This window comes from Cygnus olor, chromosome 1 (assembly GCF_009769625.2).
Source record: "Cygnus olor isolate bCygOlo1 chromosome 1, bCygOlo1.pri.v2, whole genome shotgun sequence".
NCBI lineage: Eukaryota > Metazoa > Chordata > Aves > Anseriformes > Anatidae > Cygnus > Cygnus olor.
The window spans coordinates 38,901,872-38,924,951 of record NC_049169.1 but is presented as its reverse complement, the minus strand read 5'-3'; the positions used below and the strand labels follow the sequence as shown (position 1 = coordinate 38,924,951).

The 23,080-nt window shown below is 40.6% G+C and overlaps 1 protein-coding gene across 2 annotated transcripts; it reads left to right on the top strand.

The window, feature by feature from the left end:
* Window positions 1-1,096: 1,096 nt before the first annotated feature.
* On the top strand, window positions 1,097-22,022 carry TSPAN8 (tetraspanin 8). 2 transcript variants are annotated; one of them, XM_040553309.1, is made up of 9 exons: window positions 1,097-1,242; window positions 6,237-6,306; window positions 10,132-10,194; window positions 12,847-12,975; window positions 13,584-13,658; window positions 13,744-13,851; window positions 17,011-17,151; window positions 19,049-19,132; window positions 21,734-22,022. In XM_040553309.1, exons 2-9 carry the CDS (start codon window positions 6,247-6,249, stop codon window positions 21,785-21,787), a joined length of 714 nt encoding a protein of 237 aa, XP_040409243.1. In that variant the 5' UTR covers window positions 1,097-1,242; window positions 6,237-6,246; the 3' UTR covers window positions 21,788-22,022. The 2 variants fall into 2 exon arrangements, with proteins under 2 accessions (XP_040409243.1, XP_040409247.1); XM_040553313.1 differs by lacking the exon at window positions 1,097-1,242 and having other exon boundaries at window positions 5,967-6,306.
* Window positions 22,023-23,080: the final 1,058 nt, after the last annotated feature.

The following is a 23,080-nucleotide window of genomic DNA, read 5'->3' as shown; positions in this document are numbered from 1 at the left end:
GACATGAGCCTTACATAAAAGGACAGCTTAGTTCATGAAGTACGTAAACGAGCAAAAAGGATGTTTTTGCAGCCAAGAAAGCTAGTGGTGAATGAAAAGGTCTGGGGAGGAGGTGAGGTGGAAAGAGAAATGTGTGGGTTAGATAAGTGACTTTTTTTGTACTTACAGTCTTCTCTTATTTTAATATGAGCCAAATATCAATGAAAGCTTAAAAATATGCATTTCAGAGAGTTTTCAGATGAAAGACTTAGGAGAAAACTGGCAGAATAAGGGAAGAGGAGGCTGCATCCTTTGGGAGGAAAGCGGATCAGAGGCAGACCTGCTGCACGAGGTTTGTTTCTGGTGGAAGAGCTGTTGCTTTAGGGGAAGTGAGAGTGTTTGAGATACTAGACCCTGCTAAAGCAGGAACATATGAGCGATGCTGGCACCAGGCCACAGAGCGCCTGGATAGGAGTCCAGCACTGGAGCTTGCTGGGGATTTTCTGATGAAACTGTTTTGTCAGAACAGAAACCTTTTTGTGGAGACATATCCCCATTTAAACTCCCTCTCCTCGCCAGGGACAACATTTGCAATGCTAACATGAAAAGTCTGGTCAGAGGGAGGGAGTGATGCACCCTTGACCTCTTGGCCAACACACTCACATGGAGTCCTGGTCCAGAGAGCACCTTCTGGGGTGAGGGGTATTTTATCTCCACACCACCTTTAACCGGGCCACACGCAGAAGGGAGATCATCAGGTTAACCTAGCTACGTATTTCCCAGCCCAGAGCTGTGACCGGTATGGACCACAGCAGGATTTTCTTGCTCCTGAGTGTACAGACATGGGTTGGACATCCAGGTTTGCTTTGATGGTCAGGCTACTGCTTCTTCTGAGCTGTGCTGCTCAGCAACTCGTGTTGGGATGTATCATTTATATAAACAGTTCACAGTTTTATTGGCTGGAGTGCAAAGGAACATAGTCATCATGAAAAAAGAGGTTACGCTGTTAGTGACTACGAGCACTAACCACTTAAAAGTGAAAGGCAGAGCTCTAATAGGTGAGAAACCAGTTCCTACTGTGCCACTTACAGCAGCCCAGTTCACTCATATAGAGCTTTGGAAACCAAGGAGCTCCAGATCCTGCTCTGGGCAGCAACTTGCTTATCCTCACAGCAGCTCAGAGTGCAGTAATAGGAGGAGAAGAGTGGGGAGAAGAAAGCAACACTGTTTGGTACTGAAGGAGCACAGAGGACTGCTTTCCAGGTGGGTTCTAGCTTGCTCTAAACTGGAACTGGGGTAGTTGGGGGTATGTGCTGCTGAGCTGCTGTGGGTCTGGCCTGTTTTCATTTCTATTTTAGGATAACATAAATCATTCCCTAGCAGTTCCTAGTCATCTCCAGAAGCTGTGAAAACACCCTAGACAGCTGACTCAACCAGCCACATACACGCCTAACACTGGTTGAAAATATCCTCATATCTTTTTCTTTATCATGTGGTCAACTGTAGGATCAGTCTTGGTCTCAACCATAGTTATCTAACACGTCACAGATCAAAAAAAATAGTTGCAAAAAATGTATCTGCTTACAGTTTTGTCCATCACAAGTCAGCTACTAAAAATCATGAGAATGGTGTAAGATTCATATGATTAAGCACAATACTGTTCTCTTGTTTCTTCTAATTTTTCTTCAGCCTTTGGACTTTCCAGGCATATTTCTGTTTGTCTTTCCACCCTTACCCTTCATCTCAAGGCTGTTTTAAAATGAGGGTGAAGAATTGTACGTTTTTGACTCTGTGAGCTGAGTATAAACTCGCTGTCCAAGTCAGTGCTGCATATATTCCAACATTCTCCATAAATATGACCTGTTAAGGTGCTGTAGTATTTTGCTAAGAGTCAGACAAGACTATACTTCAGTTTTATAACTGAGGTATTGCTGGCTCTTAAGGTATTGCAGTAAGATCTCTTATTTGCTATAGCTGAACTCAAGATGTGAGGCGTAGAAGGCTGACTGCAACCTCAGTCAGACCCAGTATTGCAAATGCCTCCAAGGACAAAAACAGAAGCTCCAATTTTCCATTGTTTTGAATGTGATTGCCCTACTATTTGGACTGCAAAATTATTCTTTAGGCAGTGTTCCCTGATTAGAAATGCTGTCAAGACTGATGACGTGCAGCACCGTTTCACTTGGCGTGGGTGAGCAACGCATTGTGAAGGAATGGAAAGGAACTTTGCATCTCAGGGCAGCAGGCGAGGTTGCAAGAGATAAGTTATCCCTTCTGCTGAAGGACGGGTGCTGCAACAGCCTAAGATCAGACTCTGCACAGTCTCCATAGACTGTCCCTGCTGATTCAGGGGATCCAGAGATCAACTGATCTATTTCAGGCTGCAAGCTCCACGTTGCAATCAGTTCTCACCCACCTTTCCTGTTCTCTTCTGTCACCGTGATGAACAGTAATTCCAGCAGCAAACACACTTTTATATTCACTTTCCACATCCCACTGTTCAAATAACTTGCTGCTATCACATATAAACTGTTTCTTCAAGTCTGGACCTTACGGGATAACTGGCTGCATGGTGAATCTCCTGATACGGGCTTTGGTCACTTGGCCTGATCATGGAGGGGCACCTCACAAGAGAAGTGAAGGCTGTAGAAAAAGACGAAAAAGGCAGAATTTTTTAGGTTGGAGAGAAGGAGGAAAGACACATGGCAGAATGATATGCTCACATCTGCATATGCTTATGTCTATTATTTTTTAGAAGAAAATGGGCTTTCATACATAAACCCAGAGAGCTGTGAGGATGGTATTGCAGGAAAAGAAATGTGCAGAAGAGAGCTTGGAGAGGTAAAAGAGGCCTGGGGAAGCTGGTTTTGGGATGCTATGCCCAGGAAGAATGGCTCAAAGTGAGGAAGAGCTCGGAGGAGAAGGAGGATGAAAGCATTAGAATACAAGCTGTAGCTGCTTGGGAAGTCTCAAAGGGGAGGTGCCTTACTCTGGGTCCGTGACAGGTATACTGTCATTTTTTTCCACCAGAATATCCCTGTCGCTGCCTGCTCCCTTGCATGACGCAGAGGGCAAAGTCTGCACGTTGTCACAGCTCCCCCATGGTGGCGAGGAGCTCCAGGCGCTGCGTCAGAGGCTCCCACCCTGCGCTGCACCCAGGCTGTGCGCTGACAGTGCCACGAGGAGGGGCAGAAGGGACGGGGGCTCACAGCTGCTTTGCCTCCCAGCAGCTTGTGCCATGGGCTGTGAGGCCAGGATGGCATATCCAGTCATCTCAGCAGCTAGCGGAGAGGTAGCAGGAGCAGTTTTGCATATGCAGTCAAATACTGGTAAGGATTTACAGGCAACATTTCTCCTGCCTTTGCTGTCATTCACCCGTCTCTGCAAGTACCTGCATAAGCTTGCAGAACAGGCAACTCATCTTGTAGGCACAACTGCAAACGTGAACCATGCCACAGTCCCCCTTCTTCCCTTCTTCTCCAAGATGTATAGAAAAGCACCATGCTGCCAGGAAATAAGAAACAGTCACTCGTACAGAACATTTAACTTGAAAACTTGTCACTTGATGGGAACTGGTTGTATGACTTTAATCTTAGATGACATTTTTACTTCAAATACTATTAAATATAGATATGAAACATAGGAATTGTGGTAATTTCAGATACTGGGTTTCTATTCGGTAGCCACACTGGGAACCCACTAGGATATATATTTAATTTTGATATCATTTCCTATTTCCCATCTTAGGAAAGGAGCAACTACCAGGTCCTAAGAAGGTCTATTTTTGCTTTTTCCAAAGAGATCAGTAAATATGTAAAATGTAGATATTTTCTTCATAGTTTAGGAGGCACTGTGATCTTACCAAATCTTTCTTGTGGTTAATGTTCAGTAAACAGATTTGAAAAAAAAAAAAAGAAGGGAAGAAAAAGAATATCCTAACAGTTCTAGGAAATTACTTCAGCATCTACAGCCATAAGTATAAATTGTAATGAAAACAGGTTTCAGACCTAAATCGTGTCTGTTCTCCACTGTTTAAATTTCCTAGACTGAACCAGATTCTCTGCTGTGCTGGTCCTGCACCTCCTGATGGATGCTGAGGAGAAGCGACATGGGGGTCCCTGACCCGGGCAGCCTGGGTCCTCCAGTACCACACTGGGGGCCCCTCCGTGGCGGTGCTGGTGCTGGCCCCTGCCCTGCCCAAAATCCAAGGGTGCTGTGAAGTGATGCAGGGAGGTGGACAGCAAGTGGGCCGCTTGCAGACACCGAGTCTTTGCAGACCGGCTTTTTATGCAGGGCCAGTCTGTGGATGCTCGTCCTTGCCTCCTATAGCATTGCAACCCTTGCACCATTTATCTCCAAAATCTCTTCCAGAATGCCTGGGTTAAGTGTTTTGCAGAAAACAATGCTACAACTCAAGACTTCTTTAATGAGCACCTACTGTGCATGATGACTTAGAGCTGTGCAGTTTTGGGTACAAAACATTGTTCCTGAACTCTGCCTACAAAAACCTTGGTTTACTACAACTGCATGGTCTGGCTGCAGACTTACCTGTTCAAGTCCTGTGTCATCTGTGATTCTCTTATTACCTTTCATGGCCCTTTGCATACAATTTTATATGGCCCTTTAAACTCTTCTTGTGATTCATCTGTGACTATGGCATCTCTCCATAAAGACACCCACGTTTCTCAACTTACTTATTTGTTGAGTGCTTTAGATCTAAACCATACCACACAGTTGTTTCTCCCAATCCTTACAAAATCTGTATTTCATGAGTGCAATTATTTTTAGGAACATTCTCAAATTCAGAGTGGATGTGGATATTGCGAAATAAACTAGTCAGACAGCCGATCTCCTAGGGTTAGAAAAAAAGAGTATTACTCAAAAAGGAGCCCAGAAAGTTGAAGGCAGGTATAAAGTCAGTTCTTAAAAGTGGGAATGGTTGCATCTGTTTTAATAGAATTAGAGAAAGCAACTGAAGGGATTCCAACATCACACCTTCACTAAAAGTTGGGTTAGAGAGCAACCAAAGGAAACAGCTCTTAGTGTAGATTTTTTTTTTTCTCCTGTGGATCCTAAAAAATCCAAGCTCTAAGTCACATCTTTTTGTCACCATCTACAGGTGTGTTATATACTAACATTTTCCTTTATTTTTTTTTTCAAATACAGACAGCAGCATCAAAGAATGAGAACCAACAGTAAAAGGCTAAAAATTGGGCTTGGGCAAAGGGGTTTAATAAATCACATCTGTCCAGCAAGTCCTTAATCTCCCCTGTTTAAATCCTTTGTGCTCACCTGCAAAATAAAGCTTCTTTTTTATGATGAACCCAGGGGAACCTGTGTCTGACCCTCATCCCTCCAAGAACTAGTCTATTGGGCTTCTCCAGAAAACAGGCTGACAGAAAAGACAGAGCAATTATACATTTATACTCCCCTCACGATTTCTAGTTTGAGAAGCACAAAAGAAAACAAACAAGACATAAAACAAAACTAATGAAACAGGTTTATTGCCTTGCCTTCTGGGACAAATGGAGCTCCCGTTGCCAGGAGGCATCCTGAATCTCACACCAGAGCTGTGGTTGCTGTGCTGGGGCTCACAGCACTTTAGGAAACCTGCATGGCAGGCTGTTTTGTGCACCATGGTGCTCAGGTTCCTGGGGTGCTGGTTTGGTGAGGAAGAGATAAAAATAGACAGCAAGAGGGAGAAAATGGCTGCAGGTTCCTTACCCTTCTTCTGTGGGGATAAAACAAACTTACTCCTTTTTTTCTGTCTGAATGTCTGCAGTGGGACTCCAAACACCACTGAGTGAATTTTGGCAATGATCTGTGGACAATGAAAGAGTAAATCCTGTACCTTAAAAACATTAAGAAATGCATTAATTTCCATGTCATAAAGGAAGCACATCTGTAAAACTTCCCTTCCCCTTGAAACTATTGCTCTTGCTGCACCATCTATTTACTCACAGGGTGTAGGACGAGACTAACAGCACCATTAAAAAGCACACCTCACAAAGACGCAAGGAGAGTCTGGAGACTCAGTGATAACACCTGGTATTGCTTCCCCAGTGCTCTGGTTAATATTTACCTGTGCTAAACTGTTTAAATAACTGTAGATGCCTGGGTCACAATTTTTGCTTTTAGAAGCAGAGTGCAGTGTATTTGATGCGGTCTGAGACATTTCCTGAAGAAACAGGAACAGTCACTCTATTGAGGTCAAACCCTTAAGAAAGGTTCTTCTGCAATTTTCATTTTTGTCTCAGCTTCTTGAAAATGGCGGGTGTAAGCAGCTGCATGAAGTACTCCATGTTTGTCTTCAACTTCTTATTTTGGGTAAGTTGGTGTTTAAATTGTTATTAGTGACGCATGAAATGTGTTCAACATTATCCAAATGCTGTAGCTGAAGAAATTGTAAATAAAATAGAGCATAAATGGAACCAGAGTATGGTTCTAAATCAGGGAGAGGAGAATGTTTAATTTTTGCCCTTCCTTTGTATTTTTCTTACAAAAAAGCCTTCCCTCCACATTGAAAAGTAGAACAGATGGGTCTCCATCTCCCTGCCTGCAATGTGCCCCTTATGTCAAGGGAAATCACTCATTTCAGTCAGAAGATAACAGACTCTACATTATCTTAACGTGCATTGTTCTCTTGTGTTTTTTTGTATCCTGTTTGTATTCAAACTGCATAATCCTGAAAGTGTAATTGCAACAGAAGATGGGGAAATACACTTGTATTTTTAGCCTCCTAATTGATAAATCGTTTTCATATACTTCTTTGTGGTTCTTAGCTTTATGCTCAGTGTCATAATTAGTTTCTGATGGTTGACTGTACATTTTTGGAAAATGGTATGGGCTGGCAGCGCTGCCGAGATCTGTACTGAAACTATCAGCTTTCTCCAGCATACATAGGAAGGTGGTTCCTGCCCTATGCCCAGCACAGGACAGCAGGCAGCTTTCTGAGAGTAACTTGAACCCTGTTTGCCTATTTGTCACATCTCGGCTAGTTTGCAAGAGTTTCAGGTCCTGGAAGCTCTGAAAAGCTTTGAGTTAAAGATAATTTCTGTAATGGTTCAGCCTCACTGTCAGCTTTTCTACCATAATTTTGTCAAGTTCACCAGAGGTTCGCTGAAACCGGATGCAAAACTGCTAACCCCAGTATGTCTGTTGGCTTAAGGGACATATTCTGAGTGAAAAGGTGATAGAATTCAGAAAGGTTCACAAACAGTAGTCGTAGAAATTTTGTGGCTAGCCAAAGTGAGAAGAATTAGCAAAATTCTTTGATCTCTTGTGGACCTCACAAAGAAACTCCTAACAGGCCAGTAGCTGTCAGGACTGGCCCCCCACTTTTCTTCCTCCACCTCTACCAAGGCAGATTGAAAATATATGGCAGCCTAAGCCTCCAGGGACTGCATGGATTTCTGGGGAGAAGACCCAGGATGTGATCCTGGAGGAGTCCTGAGAGTTCAGGAAAAAAGCAGCATGGAACAAACTTCCCAAGACCGTGTTTTTGCAAAGGCAGGAAAATCTGCACTCTGTTCTGGGGAAGAAAATGCTGAGAGCATTTGCTGTGCATACGGCAGCCTGGATGAGACAGAGGAGGACACAAATGGAGTTATAATGACTTATTTTAAAGAAAGGGGCTTAGTACTACCAAGATGGGGAAGAAGAGGTGTGGTGCAACCAGCAGTACACGCAGGTGGAGTACAATGAATCTGAATTCTTTGAATAACACTCCCTTCTCTAATCCCTGGAAATCATTAAATTGCTGTGGTAAAGGACAGGGAGCAGTGGTGTCTTCACAGCTGCTGCTTCCACTCCCTGGTGCACAAGGCAGTTGGGCAGGTGGAAAGTTAAACTGATAGTGGGAAATGAAGGTGACTTTCATCTCAACTAGATAACAGCAACGGCTGAATGTTTATCTGGAGTCCTTTTGTTTTAACCCCTTTGCAATCTCTCTGGATTGCCCCCTTCTGAGGGCCTCAGGAACAGGCTTTTTAGTCTTCTTATGCCTTTTTCTTAGCAGCTCTTACAGTATATCCTTGAGTGTCTAAATTCTGGAATAGGCTAAGCCAGATCTGCAAAGTGGCTTTTACTTCGCTCTCCTTGGCCCCATGAGATGTGTGCCCTCAGGAATTCCCAGCCCTGGCATTGGGCTCTGGAGCACCCACAGAGCTTTGCATCTTCCAGTCTGGTGAAAGAAAGCTAAATTTTATTTTAAGGAAAACTAATAATTAGGATGGAGTACTGCAACAAGCATGCAGTGTTCTATTTTGACTCTTAGGGAACAGAACTTTTGATTTGTAATTTCAATGATTTTCTTTGTGTTTTCTTGTATACTTCGTATATGATGAAAATAAACAGAAACAAAACATTAAAATCTTACTGAAACGGAGCATTTGTATGAGTCTAAAGCAATTTTATTTTCTATATTTAAAACATATATACCATAGTGGAAACTTCAATTTAAAATGATATTCTTTGGTTTTTTGAATGGAGGAAATAAATATTGTAGTATCCCCATCTGATTGGTAAGTTCCTGTACATTCAGATTTACTTACTTCTACTACTGTGCTGTATTTTTTTGGGAGGTCCTATATAATGAATAAGTCAGTGGGCCAAATTCTGTTTGGGTTTGCAGCAATAGCTGCTTCAGTGGAACTTTTCACATTAGCAAGCCCACGTTGTCTGGTGCATAGCCACATGGTTCACACAGTGCTGCTGAACAAGACCCAAATACAGAGTCATATGATACCATCAGTTTCTAGGCAGATTCAGTGGGATTCAGATTATTTCAGTGGGGAGTTCTAGTTAAATTTGATAACATGATATAGCTGTCATCGATTGTACAACTTTCTTTTTCATGTGTAAAACGTACTTATAGGAGCTTTACTTAGAACAGAAAAATGTGTGGTACTCATGTCTGAGGGCTGGCTGTGTTCCATATTAAATAATCTGCTAAAGTCATTATGGTCTTTGATGATGAATATTATATGAAACCTTTTTGCAGGAAAGTATTTTTGAGGAAAAAAAATCTTAAACATGTAGAAATAACTCTTTTAATTTTAAAAGGTCCCAGTTTTCATGGGAAGCTCATAACCACAGTTTAGAGCCATTTCTGACTTAACCATTAAAGACATAAAGGAAGATAATTCTGAATCTGACTAGACTTAGGTCCTCAGTGATTTCTCTTTCCTACCAGTCCTCTCAAGTTGCTCACATAATTACATATGATCAACCTCTAAAATTACCTGTCTGCCATACCTGGTAATAAAGAGAAATTCTGTGTGAGAATCATCATAAACAAGGTAAGGAACACAGTGGCTGGAGCATAGTGGAACAGTACCTCAAAGATCAACAAAACTGGAGAACAACTGGTGATTAAGGAATATGTCTGGATCTGGGATTCATCCACCCTGACTTCAACATCTTAAAGCAAATCATTCTGGGCTTCTTTTTAAGTTGGTAGTGTCAATGGGTCATTTAACTCACCTGAGGATATGTGTCCCTGACAGGTCAGAGGAGCTAGACTTAAATGTTTATCTTTCATGTGCACAAGATGAACTAAAGTTGTCTTCTATAAAAATATAATGGAAATAATAACTACCACAATGTGCACTTTACAGGAGGAATATTCTAATAGCTCGAGATGGCCAAATATTGTTGCAACAAAGAAAGCAGGAAGATTTTATTTAGAACTTTTCCTAATAGTTTTACCATAGAGAATATTTCTAAAGATATATGTCCTGAAAAATTCTAGAAATAACAGTTGTACCAACATCCCTTATCAAATCTTTCATTTCCATTATACAGGAAACAGTGTTCTTTACAGTCATGTTATATACATACTATAGCAATTTATAGTCGTCTCTCATCTGACAGAATTTCTGTGTACTTACAACCACATGTATAAATCATCAAGGAAATGATGATTCCTCTGGGGAAGAAACATCAGGGCTTTGGTGCATAACTGAAGGTTTAACTACCCTTATGAAGTTTCCTGGATATGAATCAATATTCTGTGCTCTAGCAATTCATGTTGCTTTCATTTTGCCAAAGAAATTATTTCAGAATTTTGGCCAGCATCTGGTGCTATTTGGATGCTGAACTTTAATCTAAAATTGTTGATCTTTCTAAATAGTCTTTATTTTTTTCCCACAGGTGTGTGGTTCAGTTATTTTGGGAGTCTCTATATGGATACGTGTTAGCAAAGATGCTCAGGAGGTAAATGCATGCGATAATATCAGTCCCATGTAAAATGCAGAAGCTACTATATAGACTTTAATTTCCCAACTTAATTTCTGCAAATGTGTTCTGCTTTCACTGGGGTGGTTTGTGTGGGTAAAAATGGATGTATTTTATGACGTTTAAGATTAAACAAGATGGTGCGGGTAGTCAGATAAAGTGATCGATGTAAGCACAGACATGTAATGACAAGAAGTGTCTTCCAGTGTTACTAATCTAAGTTCTTGCAGATGCACGGTGATTTCTTTTTAAAATGTGGGTCTCTTTTTCCTCTGATGAAAACTAATGATGGTTTTGTTATTGATTTCAGTGCTAGAGAGAATAAAGAGGAGCCATGAGCCTCTTAGTTTTTTCAGTGTCCTTCCCCATTAGAATAGTATAGTCGTATATATTTCTAGAGTTACTTCTATGTATTTTTAGGAAATATTTTTACTTTTCTCACTACCTTCAATAACATAATAATTATTTTCTCTGTAACTTTGAAAGCGAACAAGATTTTTTCTCTTCTATTTTCAGTGACTCCCTAAAAATGTCTTACCCTTTTTCACTCATGGAATTATTTTTAAAGAACAACAGATCTTTACTCAGGATTTAAACATAATGCAAATAGCCTTCGTGGAGGGGAGAAGAAAAATCCCTGAGTTCCCCTCCTGGATTTTATCTGGGTTATTAAATTACTTCAGATTTTATGACTTTCCTTTTCTGCAAAGCTACAGAAAATACAATCTTGATGAGCCCTTGATCTTGCATAAATGCACCAGCGGATGGTCCTGTTGGTGCAGAGGCTCTTTGGCCTTGTGGGCCTTGCCAGCCTTTTGACAGCTGTGCTCCCAGTGGCACTGATATCTTAATTACAGCATGTTTTCCATTCACATAAAGAAATGAAGCTGATTCTACAATTCCTCTGGAAGGTGCTGTGCAATCTTTGTATGATGATGCTTTGTTATGCTAACAGGAAGAGCAATCTGACTCTGAGGTTTAGGCAGTGCATTTCTTTTGCTGAATTTGAACCACATAAATGTAAATGAATTTGAAAATTTAATTTGCATACTTTAGTTTCCAAAATGGATTTCTGGCTGTAGAGGTGAAAAAATGATCAAGTGTTACATAGAAGCATTTTTTTCCAGCTCTCAGATTGAGCCTTTAGGTTAGATTAAGCTGCAAAACTTCTGATCGCTCCTCTGCTTCTCTACCGCAATCCATCAGTAAAGAAAAATACTTTTTAATTCGGTATATCTGGAACTAAAAGGATGTTGGAAATAAGAAGATAGCTTTATATATTTCTTCTATTTGGCGGATGATGCTGTTGCCCTTAGCCAGTCCCAGATGTCTCATGTTTTGCAGTGGATGCACGTAAGAGAACTCAGTTCACAGTGACATTGTGATGTGTCATTATGGAGAGTTCTGCCATGTCCTGCTGTGGAAGAAGAAGAATGATGTGTTTCACTCCTCGATCAACATTTTACAGAAGCTAAAAATGCCATGCTTGCTAGATGACCATCTCTAGTATCATGGTTCAGATAGTGCAATGGAGCTTGGAAAACCATAACCATTATTATTCTTATTTTTGGAAAGCTTTCCTATTCAGAAAAGTACACTTAAGTGTGTCCCAAGCTGGCTTCCTGAAGTGACTCTTGTTACTCCACAAAAACTGTGAATTAAGAATTGGGACCAAAATTGAAAGTATTTTCTTGCTATTTTTGCCTCTATGCAGGCAAAGATCCCATTCAAATCCAATGTACGTTTTGCCTGAGTAGTAATTGAAGAGACCATAAGGATTTGGCTGTAGATGAACAAAGCTTTCTAAGAATAAATAGCAGGAGTTTCAGTCCTACTTTGAAGGGGAAAGAACAACATATTCCTAAAATTATACTTGTCTATATACCTTTGTAATTTCCATCAGAAGATAAACATGACAACTTCCAGACGTTTTTGCTAATCTTGGCACCAGCCACATTGGAAAATATTCTTTGAACATTTCTCTCTATTTTGGCCCTTGGCCTTAGTCCTTCTGTGGGAACTGAATAATTTGATATTTAATAATAATGAGGTATACGAACTGTTTAGTTGAATGTCCCACACATCAAAATATAGTCCTCATCTCTGATGGAATTATTAGAAATCATGCCCAAAAATAAAGAAAAAGAAAGCTGCTTTGGAAAAATATATCGTTCTCCATTATATCCAGCATCACTCAGAAACGTGTTCTCTTAGGAACAGCCACAGAGTACATTCATGGACTTCTAATGACAGACAGAGGTTTTGTTTCTTTAACATTTGGTTAATGTAAGAGAGATTTTGAGATAATTTTGCTACTTCTAGCAAAAAGCTAAGATTTATCAACTGAAAATGAACTGAAAGCTATTTTAAAGATGAGATTTTTATTTACTATGTAAAGTTGACTTTCATCCCGTGCAGAGACAAAGACTGTGAAGAGACACCACCAGGCTCTCCAACAAAAGGTTTAAGAAGGGATGTTAGCGGTTTGTTGATTCAAGGAACAGAATTTCTCCATGGTTGCACATCAGTATGTTTATCAGTTATTAAATAATTTTCCTGTTTTGGGAGATACAGATGTTTTTCAGGGGAGTTTCTTGCAGCTGCAAGATTTTTTTTTTCCTCTCTTTTCAGGAGTTGGGCATAGACAACAGCCTGTTTGCAGGGGTTGATCTGCTGATAGCTGTGGGCTCCATCATTATGGTCCTAGGGTTTCTGGGGTGCTGTGGTGCCATCAAGGAAAGCCGGTGCATGCTGCTCTTGGTAGGAAAAATAACATTTGTCTACCTTTAACAGACCACAGATACAACTGATGTATAAAGTCACTGGTAGTATCAGATGACGATACTGTTTTTATTTAATCAAATGCTTACTTATGAGCATGTGTTGTCATCACTTACCCCACACTTGAGCCCTTTCTGAACTGAAGTGTGAAAGAAATGATGGGTGGTCTCATCAAAGAGAAGACAGGGCCAAGAGAGCCCTGACCATGTCACTAACTTTTCCCCCACACATTCACTCCACCGGTCACCCCCCTCTATCTATCCCATTTCATCTCATAAATTCCCAGTTGCTCCCTCTGCTAGTCCTCCCAGAATGTCCTCCTTGTCCTCCTACCCAACATCTCTCACCTACAAACTGCCCATCATGCCACTGCTCCAGAGTGTGTCGTTTTGATGACTAGATGATACTAAGGCACACACTCTGTCTTGAACATCCCTTTTCTCACCCCCAAAGAAGGAAAAACTGGAACTGACTGGAACTTCAGTTTGTTCTATGAAGCACATGAAAGAATAGTATTCACTTTAAAGAAATGATAGCAACTTGGTAAAAATACGTTATAATTTTCTCTCCCTTTTGTTTCTTCCTAGTTTTTTATTGGACTGCTGCTGATCTTGATCCTTCAGGTCACAGGAGGTATTTTAGGAGCAGTATACAGATCTCAGGTACAGTATTATTCTGTATTGTCATTCAAGTCTTCCCAAAGATTTGTTTCTCCACTGAAAACTAATAAAATATTTGCACTTGCAGATTGAAACATCCCTTAACACAACTTTAATGGACAGTGTTAATTTATTGCAAAGCAATACAGAAAAAGCAAAACAATTTCAAGACACCTTCCAGAAGTTTCAGACAGAGGTAATTATGATGTAACAAAGGGTGGGGGTTGTTGCTATCTGTTCTATCTCTAGCATTTGTCTATGCTTCATTTTACGGCTACTCTGTCATAGATTTGAATTTCACTCCCTGGGGATGGGAGAGGGTCTGACTTAAGCACAAGCTAAAATGCTGCACAGGGGTTTCTGCTCCCTTGATACAGCATGGGGTTTCCATGATGATTTCTTTGTGCAAAAGAGAAGATTCTCTTCCTGAGAGAAATGGAGCAAAGACACAAAACATGCAAGTAGATCTACTGATGTGGATTTAATTGTGTCTGAAAAAGTCCCTTTCTCTATACATACAGAGGAAGACATTCTCAATGAATCTAAATAGGATTTTCTGAAAGTTTATTTGTAGAAGAAATAGCTTGGTAGCTGTCTAGATCTGTAAGTCTTAAACTCCATAAGTTTGCATCAGTGATTACAAATTCCTCGATGTGCTTGCAGAAATTATAAATTTCTTACAAGAATCAACACAACCAAAGCAAAGGTCCCCTTATTCTGTGATACGGTTGCAAGAGATTATCAATTCCTTCTTCGAGGCCATATGCTTATTACACTGGCAAGTAATACTGAAGAGCTCACAGGGTGTGCAGAGCATGCCTATAGGATTTAAAAGCCCCGTAATTGGTATTGGGCCTTAAAAAACTCTGCATGTCTTTGTATTTTCTCTTCATGGTTTTTATGTTTGCTTATTTTGTCATTCTAACAGACTGTGGTTCGCTAGAGACATTTGTGCATATGTCTGAGGAAGTATACTTCAAAGACTTGTAATTCTCTGTGGGGTGTGGTAGGATTTATGGATTCAAGTAGCTTTTAGGACCCAAGAAGTTAGGTTTGCGTCTTGGTCATAAATCTACTGCCATGAGACTGTTGTTTGATGCTTGGGTTATCAGTCTTCCACAGCTTTGGTTATGCTAGTGCAAGTTATGCATTTTCTAAAGTATATGTTTTGTTCTAGCCATGGTTACCTGAAAGGTGCAATTTGCCTCATCTATTTGGAGCAAGGTGTTGTTGCCTGGGTAGGCTGGAGTGCTGATTTTATTCCCCTATTCCAGACTCTATCTGGGCCCCCTCAGAGCTTCAGCCACATGAACTTATTTAAGAAGTATTTAAAGATTTAAAGGCTTCTGTCTCAAGTTGGGAATAAAATATAAAACAACGCTCTCTTTCTTCTTGAAAGCAGTGAAAAAGTTTTCAGTCTCCAAAGTCCAGATCATCTTCATTTACAGAAAGTGGCCTCTGCTTGAGTTTGGATTGGTGATGGCCAGTTCTTCTATTGCCTGAAATGCCCCAGCAGCATTTCTTGACCTCCAGAAAATTTTCCTTCCCCACTCAAGCTACCATGTTTCTATTTCCTCTCAGTAGGATATGGAAGATAGAGTTACTTGGCACCTACAGAAATTAGTCTTCGTTTAAAACAAATGAAATAGGGAATGCTTAGGTGTTGACACAATGCCAGACTTTTTTACAAGACTTTTATTGACGATATTTCTAAACAAAGGGTGATATAAAAATCTGCAAACTCTGATAATATCCACCATCCCTTTCTGTCCTCATCTGAGGTCATCCCTTCACAGGTCCTCACTGAATTATTACCTCAGAGCTGGATGGCTTCTGCTCCATAGGACGGCTCTAGTCCCCCTCCAGAGCAAAGCTGTCTTTGCATCTGGCTGGACACCTGGGGCCTAGGAGCCTGCCCCACCACTATGGGGACGGTTTCCCTTTACAAATGTCCCCCAAAATTGAGACTGACTGTTACATAAGTGCTTTGATGAGAAGGCTTCCTTCTCCTTCGTTGCAGCTTTGCCTTTTGAAGGGAAGGTGCTCCTTCAGTGTGTCCCAGCTGAGAACTGTCCAGTACCCTTTAGGCAAGAAGATTGGATAAGGAAAACTTCAGGAGTGTATTTCATTTAGAATATCATGTTACTATGAAATCATTAAATGCATATTTTACTGTGTAAGAGCAGGGAAAGAAATGCAATAAAAAAGAGTTTTGTTTTCTCTGTACTTATATCTATTCTGACTTCTCCCACCTGCAAGGTGCCAGAAGGTAGACATTTAGCACCACCCTGATTCTAGACATCACACAGAGAACAGATTTCACCTTTTACGGTGTGTGTCCCTGTCATGCTCCCAGTAGTACCTGTGCCTATACACTGGCACAGAGTGTCTGCTGCTGTTTTTAGGGTAGGCTTAAAGAATTCTTATATCTTTAAAGGCTGCCGGTGTGAAAGGAAAGAAAGTAAGAAGCAATATTTAGGTAGCTTAAATTACTTGCACTTTTACTTCATTCTACCTCCGGCTATGTCCTATGCTTCTGAGCCAACTTAATTCTCCTGATATAATAAACAGCTACCTGGAGGGATGATTGAAAGGTGAGCAAAATGAAAAAAAAAAAAAAAAACAAACATAATTACTCTATTAATTTTTAAATAGACCAGGATTGTTTTATTATGTCCCACAGCCTTTGCTTTTATACAAAATAACATGAACATTTCCAGCTGCTTTTTAAAAGAGGGAAGATGCAAACCCAAGTCTGCGCCCCTGAGCTTTAGTGACTTGAATAAATTGGAACCTGAAGTGAAACTGCACCTGGCTTAGGTTTCACAAACCCCAAATGAAGCCCTGGCCTCCTCAGTCCATTTCTAATTTAAAGGGCTAATCATCATTCAAGGTGGTTGTTTTTCTAGATTTCACAGTTTTATGTGCCTGAATTTTACTTTTTCAGCCTGGCTTTTCAAGATGTGATTTACTGTAGATGTTACTTACCACATGCAGGTATAAGCCACAGAAAGAAGACTTGATTTTGAAAACACACAATACCCAGCATTGCTCCATGCTGTATTCTGGCACTGACAATTACTAGCTTTACAGTATATTAATGGTTTTTGAGTGCTGCATATTGAAAATTGTCTTTTTTTTTTTTTTAATTTTACTTTTTTTACCTTGTGCACTCACAGTCTTATAACTTGTATTGAAATGTAAAGGGTATTTGAGACAGGTATCAATCTGGGAAAATTTCCACATGGGAAAGGATGAAAGGAAATTGTTGTTCCTCTTGGCTTGCCCTTGTTCACTCCCCTAACAGGAATTCACTGTTTTTTTCTTCATCTTCCTGTTTCCTCTTTTCTTGCAGAACAAGTGCTGTGGTTTGGTGAATGGGCTTGCAGACTGGGGAAGCAATGTTGATACAGCTATTAGTAGCTGTCAGTGTGAACCAAAGGACGAAGAAGCAAACCTCTGCGTCCGTTCTAACAACAGATATGTTTATAAAATGGTAAGAAAAATATAATGTCCCGACCTTCTTTCCAAAAACAGGTTTTAACACAGAGCTGTCTTTAGTTGCTGGCATAGTCAACAGTTCTGTCTCTTTCCAAAAAGACAAAGTTTTGCCTTCTCTTCATTAGCCAGCATTGCCCCCCCACCAACTGTGGTGAAATTACTGTGCATACATGAAATATGCGTCTGCTTCCTCCTCCTGGGATGTCTCTTGTAACTGTGCACTCCATTATCTCCCAGTCTGCATGGTAACTACAGGTGAAAACTGCCATTATGGCTTTGGGGTCAGAGTATGCCTCTGGGTCAGAGCAGCACATCAGCTACTCTGGCTCTCCCGTGGAAGATGAAGCTCCTGCCAGAGCTCATTTTGGTGGTAGACATGTTGACTCAGAGGCTTCCATAGGGCTAAGAGATAATGAAAAGCAAACTCATTAAATACAAGACCCTTGAGTTTTATAGTCCTTTACTAGAAGAAAAACACGCTCATTTTACAGGATCTACTGGTAAGGCACCTCATATGTGGTAGGCTTCCTGGAAGCATACTTAAAGTGTAATTTGCGACAACTCAGGACTTATGAAAAGCTTGTGGTAATTAATATAGTAGTAAGGCAAAAGTGCCTGGTGAATGGTTACAAAAAAGCATACTCAAAAAATGGTAGATGGGCAGCAGAAATCTCATTTATTTCACAATTTATCTGTTTTCTTATATGGAAATTTAACTCCATACATACCAAGAAAAATATGGAAAAAGTAGTAGAAAATTCAGACAAAATACCTGCATTTTTAGAATGCTAGTAGTATGATGTTTGCCAATCTGCATCTAGTACAAAGCAGATTTTAGCAAATATCCCAAACTGATTGTGTACTTTCCTAAATGCACAGCTTCTTAGCCAGGTCCTTTCTGAACACAAATTTCCTCCCCGCGTAGTCCCACAGAAGCAAATACTGTTTTAAAGCAAGGGAACAGTCTGGTTAAGTAAAGGATGCCAGAGCCCAATCTGGAAATAAGATGTATGCAGAGGCTTTTTTGGCCACATTTTTATGTCTTTTTGGCTGCAGGCAAACCCTCAAAGGACATATGAGAAACCATCAGTGAAATTACTGCAGGTGCAAGATATCGCTCACATGAATGCACAGATTTCATGGTGGTGTTAGATGCTAGTAGAGACATTCAACTTTTGTGATCCAGGAAAAATGGTTTGAAATTTAGTGCAGTTCTGAGTCAGCTTAAATGAGAGGTTTTTAGAAGGACTGGAAGGAAAAGACCCATGTGTTTATTGTGAGGGAGGAAATATGGTGAAGGCATATAACTACGCATTATATTTGGGGGGAATGAAGTTTTAGTGTTGGAAGAGTATTGTGGTTTGATGGATTTAAGCTGTACTTGGCTTTCGCTACAGTTTGCAAAAGGAATATTGTCAATGCCTGGAGAACATGTAGGCGTTATAAGAACAGATGTATGCACTTATTAAAAAGGAGAGTAGCTCTGCATAGAACTTCAGATGTGATCACTCACTTCCTCCCAGTCCCAGGCCAAGACCACCAATCATTTGTCAAAATTAATACTTAAGTATATAAGTTTTATATCCAAATATTGTTAGTTGAGACTGATTCTAATAATAGGCTTTGAGGTCTCAAACTCAAAGATCAGATTAGTGGGAAAATCAAGTTAAATTCATCTTCATATTTGTGAAGGCAAAGGCTAGATACCTGTCTTAGGGCCCAAGATACGTATAAATGTGTTCTTTGTGTCTGTTAGCAACAAACCAGAGTAAATTCAAATAGCCTTTCTTTTACATGGAGAGCAAGAGAGAAAATATTTTAGAGGATGTGTTTCTAACAAACTTAGGATAATCTTGCTTACCTATAATTATTCATTTTGTCTTGTTTTTCAGGTTTGTAAAGAAGCAATCATCAAATACCTTCAAGACCATATGCTCATAATTATGGGGATTGCATTTGGACTGGCAGTTATTGAGGTACCAGTATACACCATTAAAATATTTAGTGGCTGACAAGCCATACGTTCTACTTAAAAATACACTGGGAGTGGAATTAAAACACCTGCTTGCTCAATTAATAGACAAGGGAGAACCACCTCTAACCTTAGCTAAACTCTTACTGTTATTTCCTATCAACAGCATACAGCTGCCAAGCTGAGGAATTCAGGTGGGACCAGACCACCCTGTTGCCTATATAAGCATATCACATGGCACTTTTTCTGCAAAGATTTAACAGGTCTGGAACCAGGCTGGGACTTGACAGTGAGCCCAGTGGATGGAGGGGTGTGCAGACTCCCAGACCCAGACAAATAAGAGGCAGAGTAGCCATTCTTCTCCTCTTCTTAGCTTAAGGAAAAAGTTATATCGTTAAACTTTGTAGTCCCTAAACTGCATATTCTTATCATGGAGAGATTACGATTCAAAATCATTATTCAGAGGGACTAATTTAACCATCAAGATGGTGTCTGAATGTGCCTGAGTGCACAGCTGTGCTCCTCCATATACTCCGGTGTGTGAAAAAAGCAGAGCATGTGAGCTCTTTATTTTAATTGCTTCATCGTACACTGAAGACTATCACACAAAATTTTCTCCAAAGAGAGGAGAAAAAACAGTGAGGTGATCCAGCCAGCTACTTGATGAATGATAGGCTTTGATTAGGAGAAAATGACAAAGAAGCAGGGGATTTCATCATGTTGCTTTCTTTGGTCATTTTCATTCTTTTTACTATTCCTATGTGGTTTTCCTCCTCCCCTGCCCCCCTGCAGATGAATGTTTGAGGGAAAAGCAGAATGACGAAGATTGCTGTGCAGAGTTCAGTCTGTTATTCCTAACGAAAACTTCTTAACATCCTTGGCAGGGGACTGTTCCTCGTGGTATAAGAGTGGGCTAGAGCCCCAGCTCAGAAGTACACTTCCAGGAAAATAATTGTAAGCAGAGAACAGTTAGGCAGCTGCAGCACTGCGAGATGACAGGCCACTTCTTACTCATAGGCTTCACATTACATAAGGTGCTATACATGGGAGGTCAGGTCTCTTGCCTGTATGTAGAGTTCATGGGGAAAATCAGTGAAATATATCAATAATTAAAGGAAGGCCTTTGCAAATATAATAAAGTGTAAAATTTCATATCTATCCAGAAAGTAAGTTGTAAGTCATTTTGCTGTAGTTATTGTAGTTGTGTTCGTTGTAGCCTTTAGTTCATTGGCCATTATTCTTACCTTTTCTCCAGCTGGCATTTTCTGTGGCGGTTGCCTCTCTCAATCATAAAAATATTTGAAAACAAGATGAGTAAACAATATGAGGATAACAGCCTCAGCTGATACAAATTGTCAGCTGGCAATTTACACTTGTTAAAGATTTAGCCTTTCCAAAGATATTAACATATTGTCACATCTCAAGTAACTGCAAATCAAAAGCCACATGCTTAACTCTCTCTCTCTTCTGGAAAACTCCAGATAAAAAGGCCAGACAAGGAAAAGTACTCTTTCGTAGCCTTCCCCCTCTGCCTGCTCCATCATGCCACTTGTGGGCTGTAAATGGTTTCAGCTCAATTTGTTAGTGGAAATGACACTGAGAAAAGAAGGACCCAGTTTCACTTGGGCACAGGTGAAAATGCGGGCATGGTATATCAAGGAAGCCAAGTCAGCTTCTTCCAGCTGTGAGGCCATCTCCTTGCCTTACCTGTACCCACATGTTCTGTACACTCCGCAACATCTCTTCCTTAAATAAATGAAGCTTCCTTAAATAAATGAATTCATGGCTTCATAAATGTCCTTTGAATACTTTACACTTTTGGGTAACACCTTCACAGACTGGTTAATTTTAAATCCAGAAGGAAGCTTACTGACCTTCTGATCTTGCCAGCTGTCTGTAACAGGTTGTGGAATTTCACCCACTAGTTCCAACCACAGAAGGTGATCCTACCAAATTTTATATCTCAAGCAATAACTTCTTTTGTGGACTCAGAGTTTCTATCTCAATCTTATTACTGATGAATATAAAACATTTATTGCATGATCATTTGCTCATCAAAAAGGTGGGATATGTACATGTGTGTAAATGTACATCTGTAAACATATACACATATGCATATACAGATATACTTAAAGATGAGAAAGTGGCAGTCAAAAAGAAGAGAGATTTCGAAGAGAAACAACCCTTAGAATATGAAATGGATTCAGAAAGTTCTCCAAATTTCTTAGAAAATAAAAGATTGAATTTTTGACTGAGTTTCTTGAACTTTTGCTTCATTCACTGCTTCATTGCAGCTAAGAACTGCATTTTAAAATCCTAGAGTTACAGCGTTCCCCATCCACACAGGCAATCCATCTTTTAAACAAATGAAAGTTTTCCATCATATTTGCAATCTTACCTGTGGTACATACCGATTTCATTAAAATGGCAATATACTAAAGTCATGTTCTTTAAAGAATTACATTGGAAAAGATCTTCTGCATAGCAGATTTAGCCTGCTTGTAAGTCCAAGACATTTGCAAACAAAATGTTCCCACTGTGTATCAGTTGTATCTTGGGATTTCCAGGACTGCCAAGTAATACCAGAAATGTTTTTGTTTTCCAGATTCTTGGTTTGGGGTTTTCTATGAGCCTCTACTGCCAGATCCAGAGAAAATGAAACTGTGGAAGTGTCAGAACAATGTCAACGGCCAAATCAAAACCTTTGTAGATAGATGGATATTTGGTTTGGCACCTTCAGATAAATATACGCATGTCCCAGGCAGCTGTTCTGATGAAAACAGCACCTCCTGTGCACACAGATACTTCACAATTTGCAAAATGACCTCCTTATACTTTGTAGGATTTAATGATGTGAATGTGAATTTTATTTGCAATAAACGTCTTTGTTTGTGTTTCTGATGAGTTTATTTTGTCTGAAGATAACATTTAAGTCATGTTGAGGTTTGAGCTCGCCCTGCAGAGTGTCCACATGGCTGTCATGCCACTCGAAGCAGAGTCATCACAAACAGCCGCGTATGGTCTTGTGTGGGCTGGCTGCTCTGGGGAATCACATGCCTCAGGCAGCTTCGCTTGTGGGGCAGGGTTTTTTCATTACTAGTGGCATGGGTGAGTTTGACACTGGGTTTGATATATATGGTAAGGTCTCTGTTACTTGTGAAAGGCACAGGGACTAGCTTTCTTCCAACTAGAAAACCCTTTTTGGGGGTTCCCTTTAGGGAGATTTATTCTGGCAGCTGAAATAGTCACTTATGGATCCAAATGATGTTTAGATAGCATATGGAAGTTGGATTCAGTGGCATGTGTTCTGCAAATATGCATCAAGGATGAATATCAGGTGTTCAAGGTCAGGTTGGACAGGGCCTTGGACAACCTGACCTAGTGGGTGCCATCCCTGCCCATGGCAGCAGGGTTGGAACTAGATGACATTTAAGATCCCTTCCAAACCAAGCCATTCTATGATTCTATGAAATCCAAAACAATGAGAGACAGAACTAGCACAGAAATCCTGCCAGTGAGATTCACCCAGGGTGGCCAAGGCAAGCAGCAGATTGCAACAGGAGGCATGGCTGGTCACGCTATGACAGAAATATAAAACATGCCTGCCTTTAGATCCACCTGTGCTTGCAAGCATCAGGGCTCTGAGGCACCAGCAGCCCAGGGCCCAGGACCCCATATCACCCCTGGGGCTGTCAGACCCTGCCCCAGCAAGGCTGCAGCAGAGCCTGGCTCCAGCTCTCCCCAGCCCAGCCCAGTCGCAGGCTCCATGAAGCTGGGCCTACCTATGGGCCTGCATCCCATGTAAAGATGGGATTTTAGCAGATTTCCTTGAGTGGAGACCTTTACCCATGCCTGATACTGCCCAGACTGGGTTCAGGTACAACTCACCTGCAGCAAGTTTCTGTCCCAGCACACCCAACTTTCCCTCTATCACTAAGGCCAAGATGTGAGA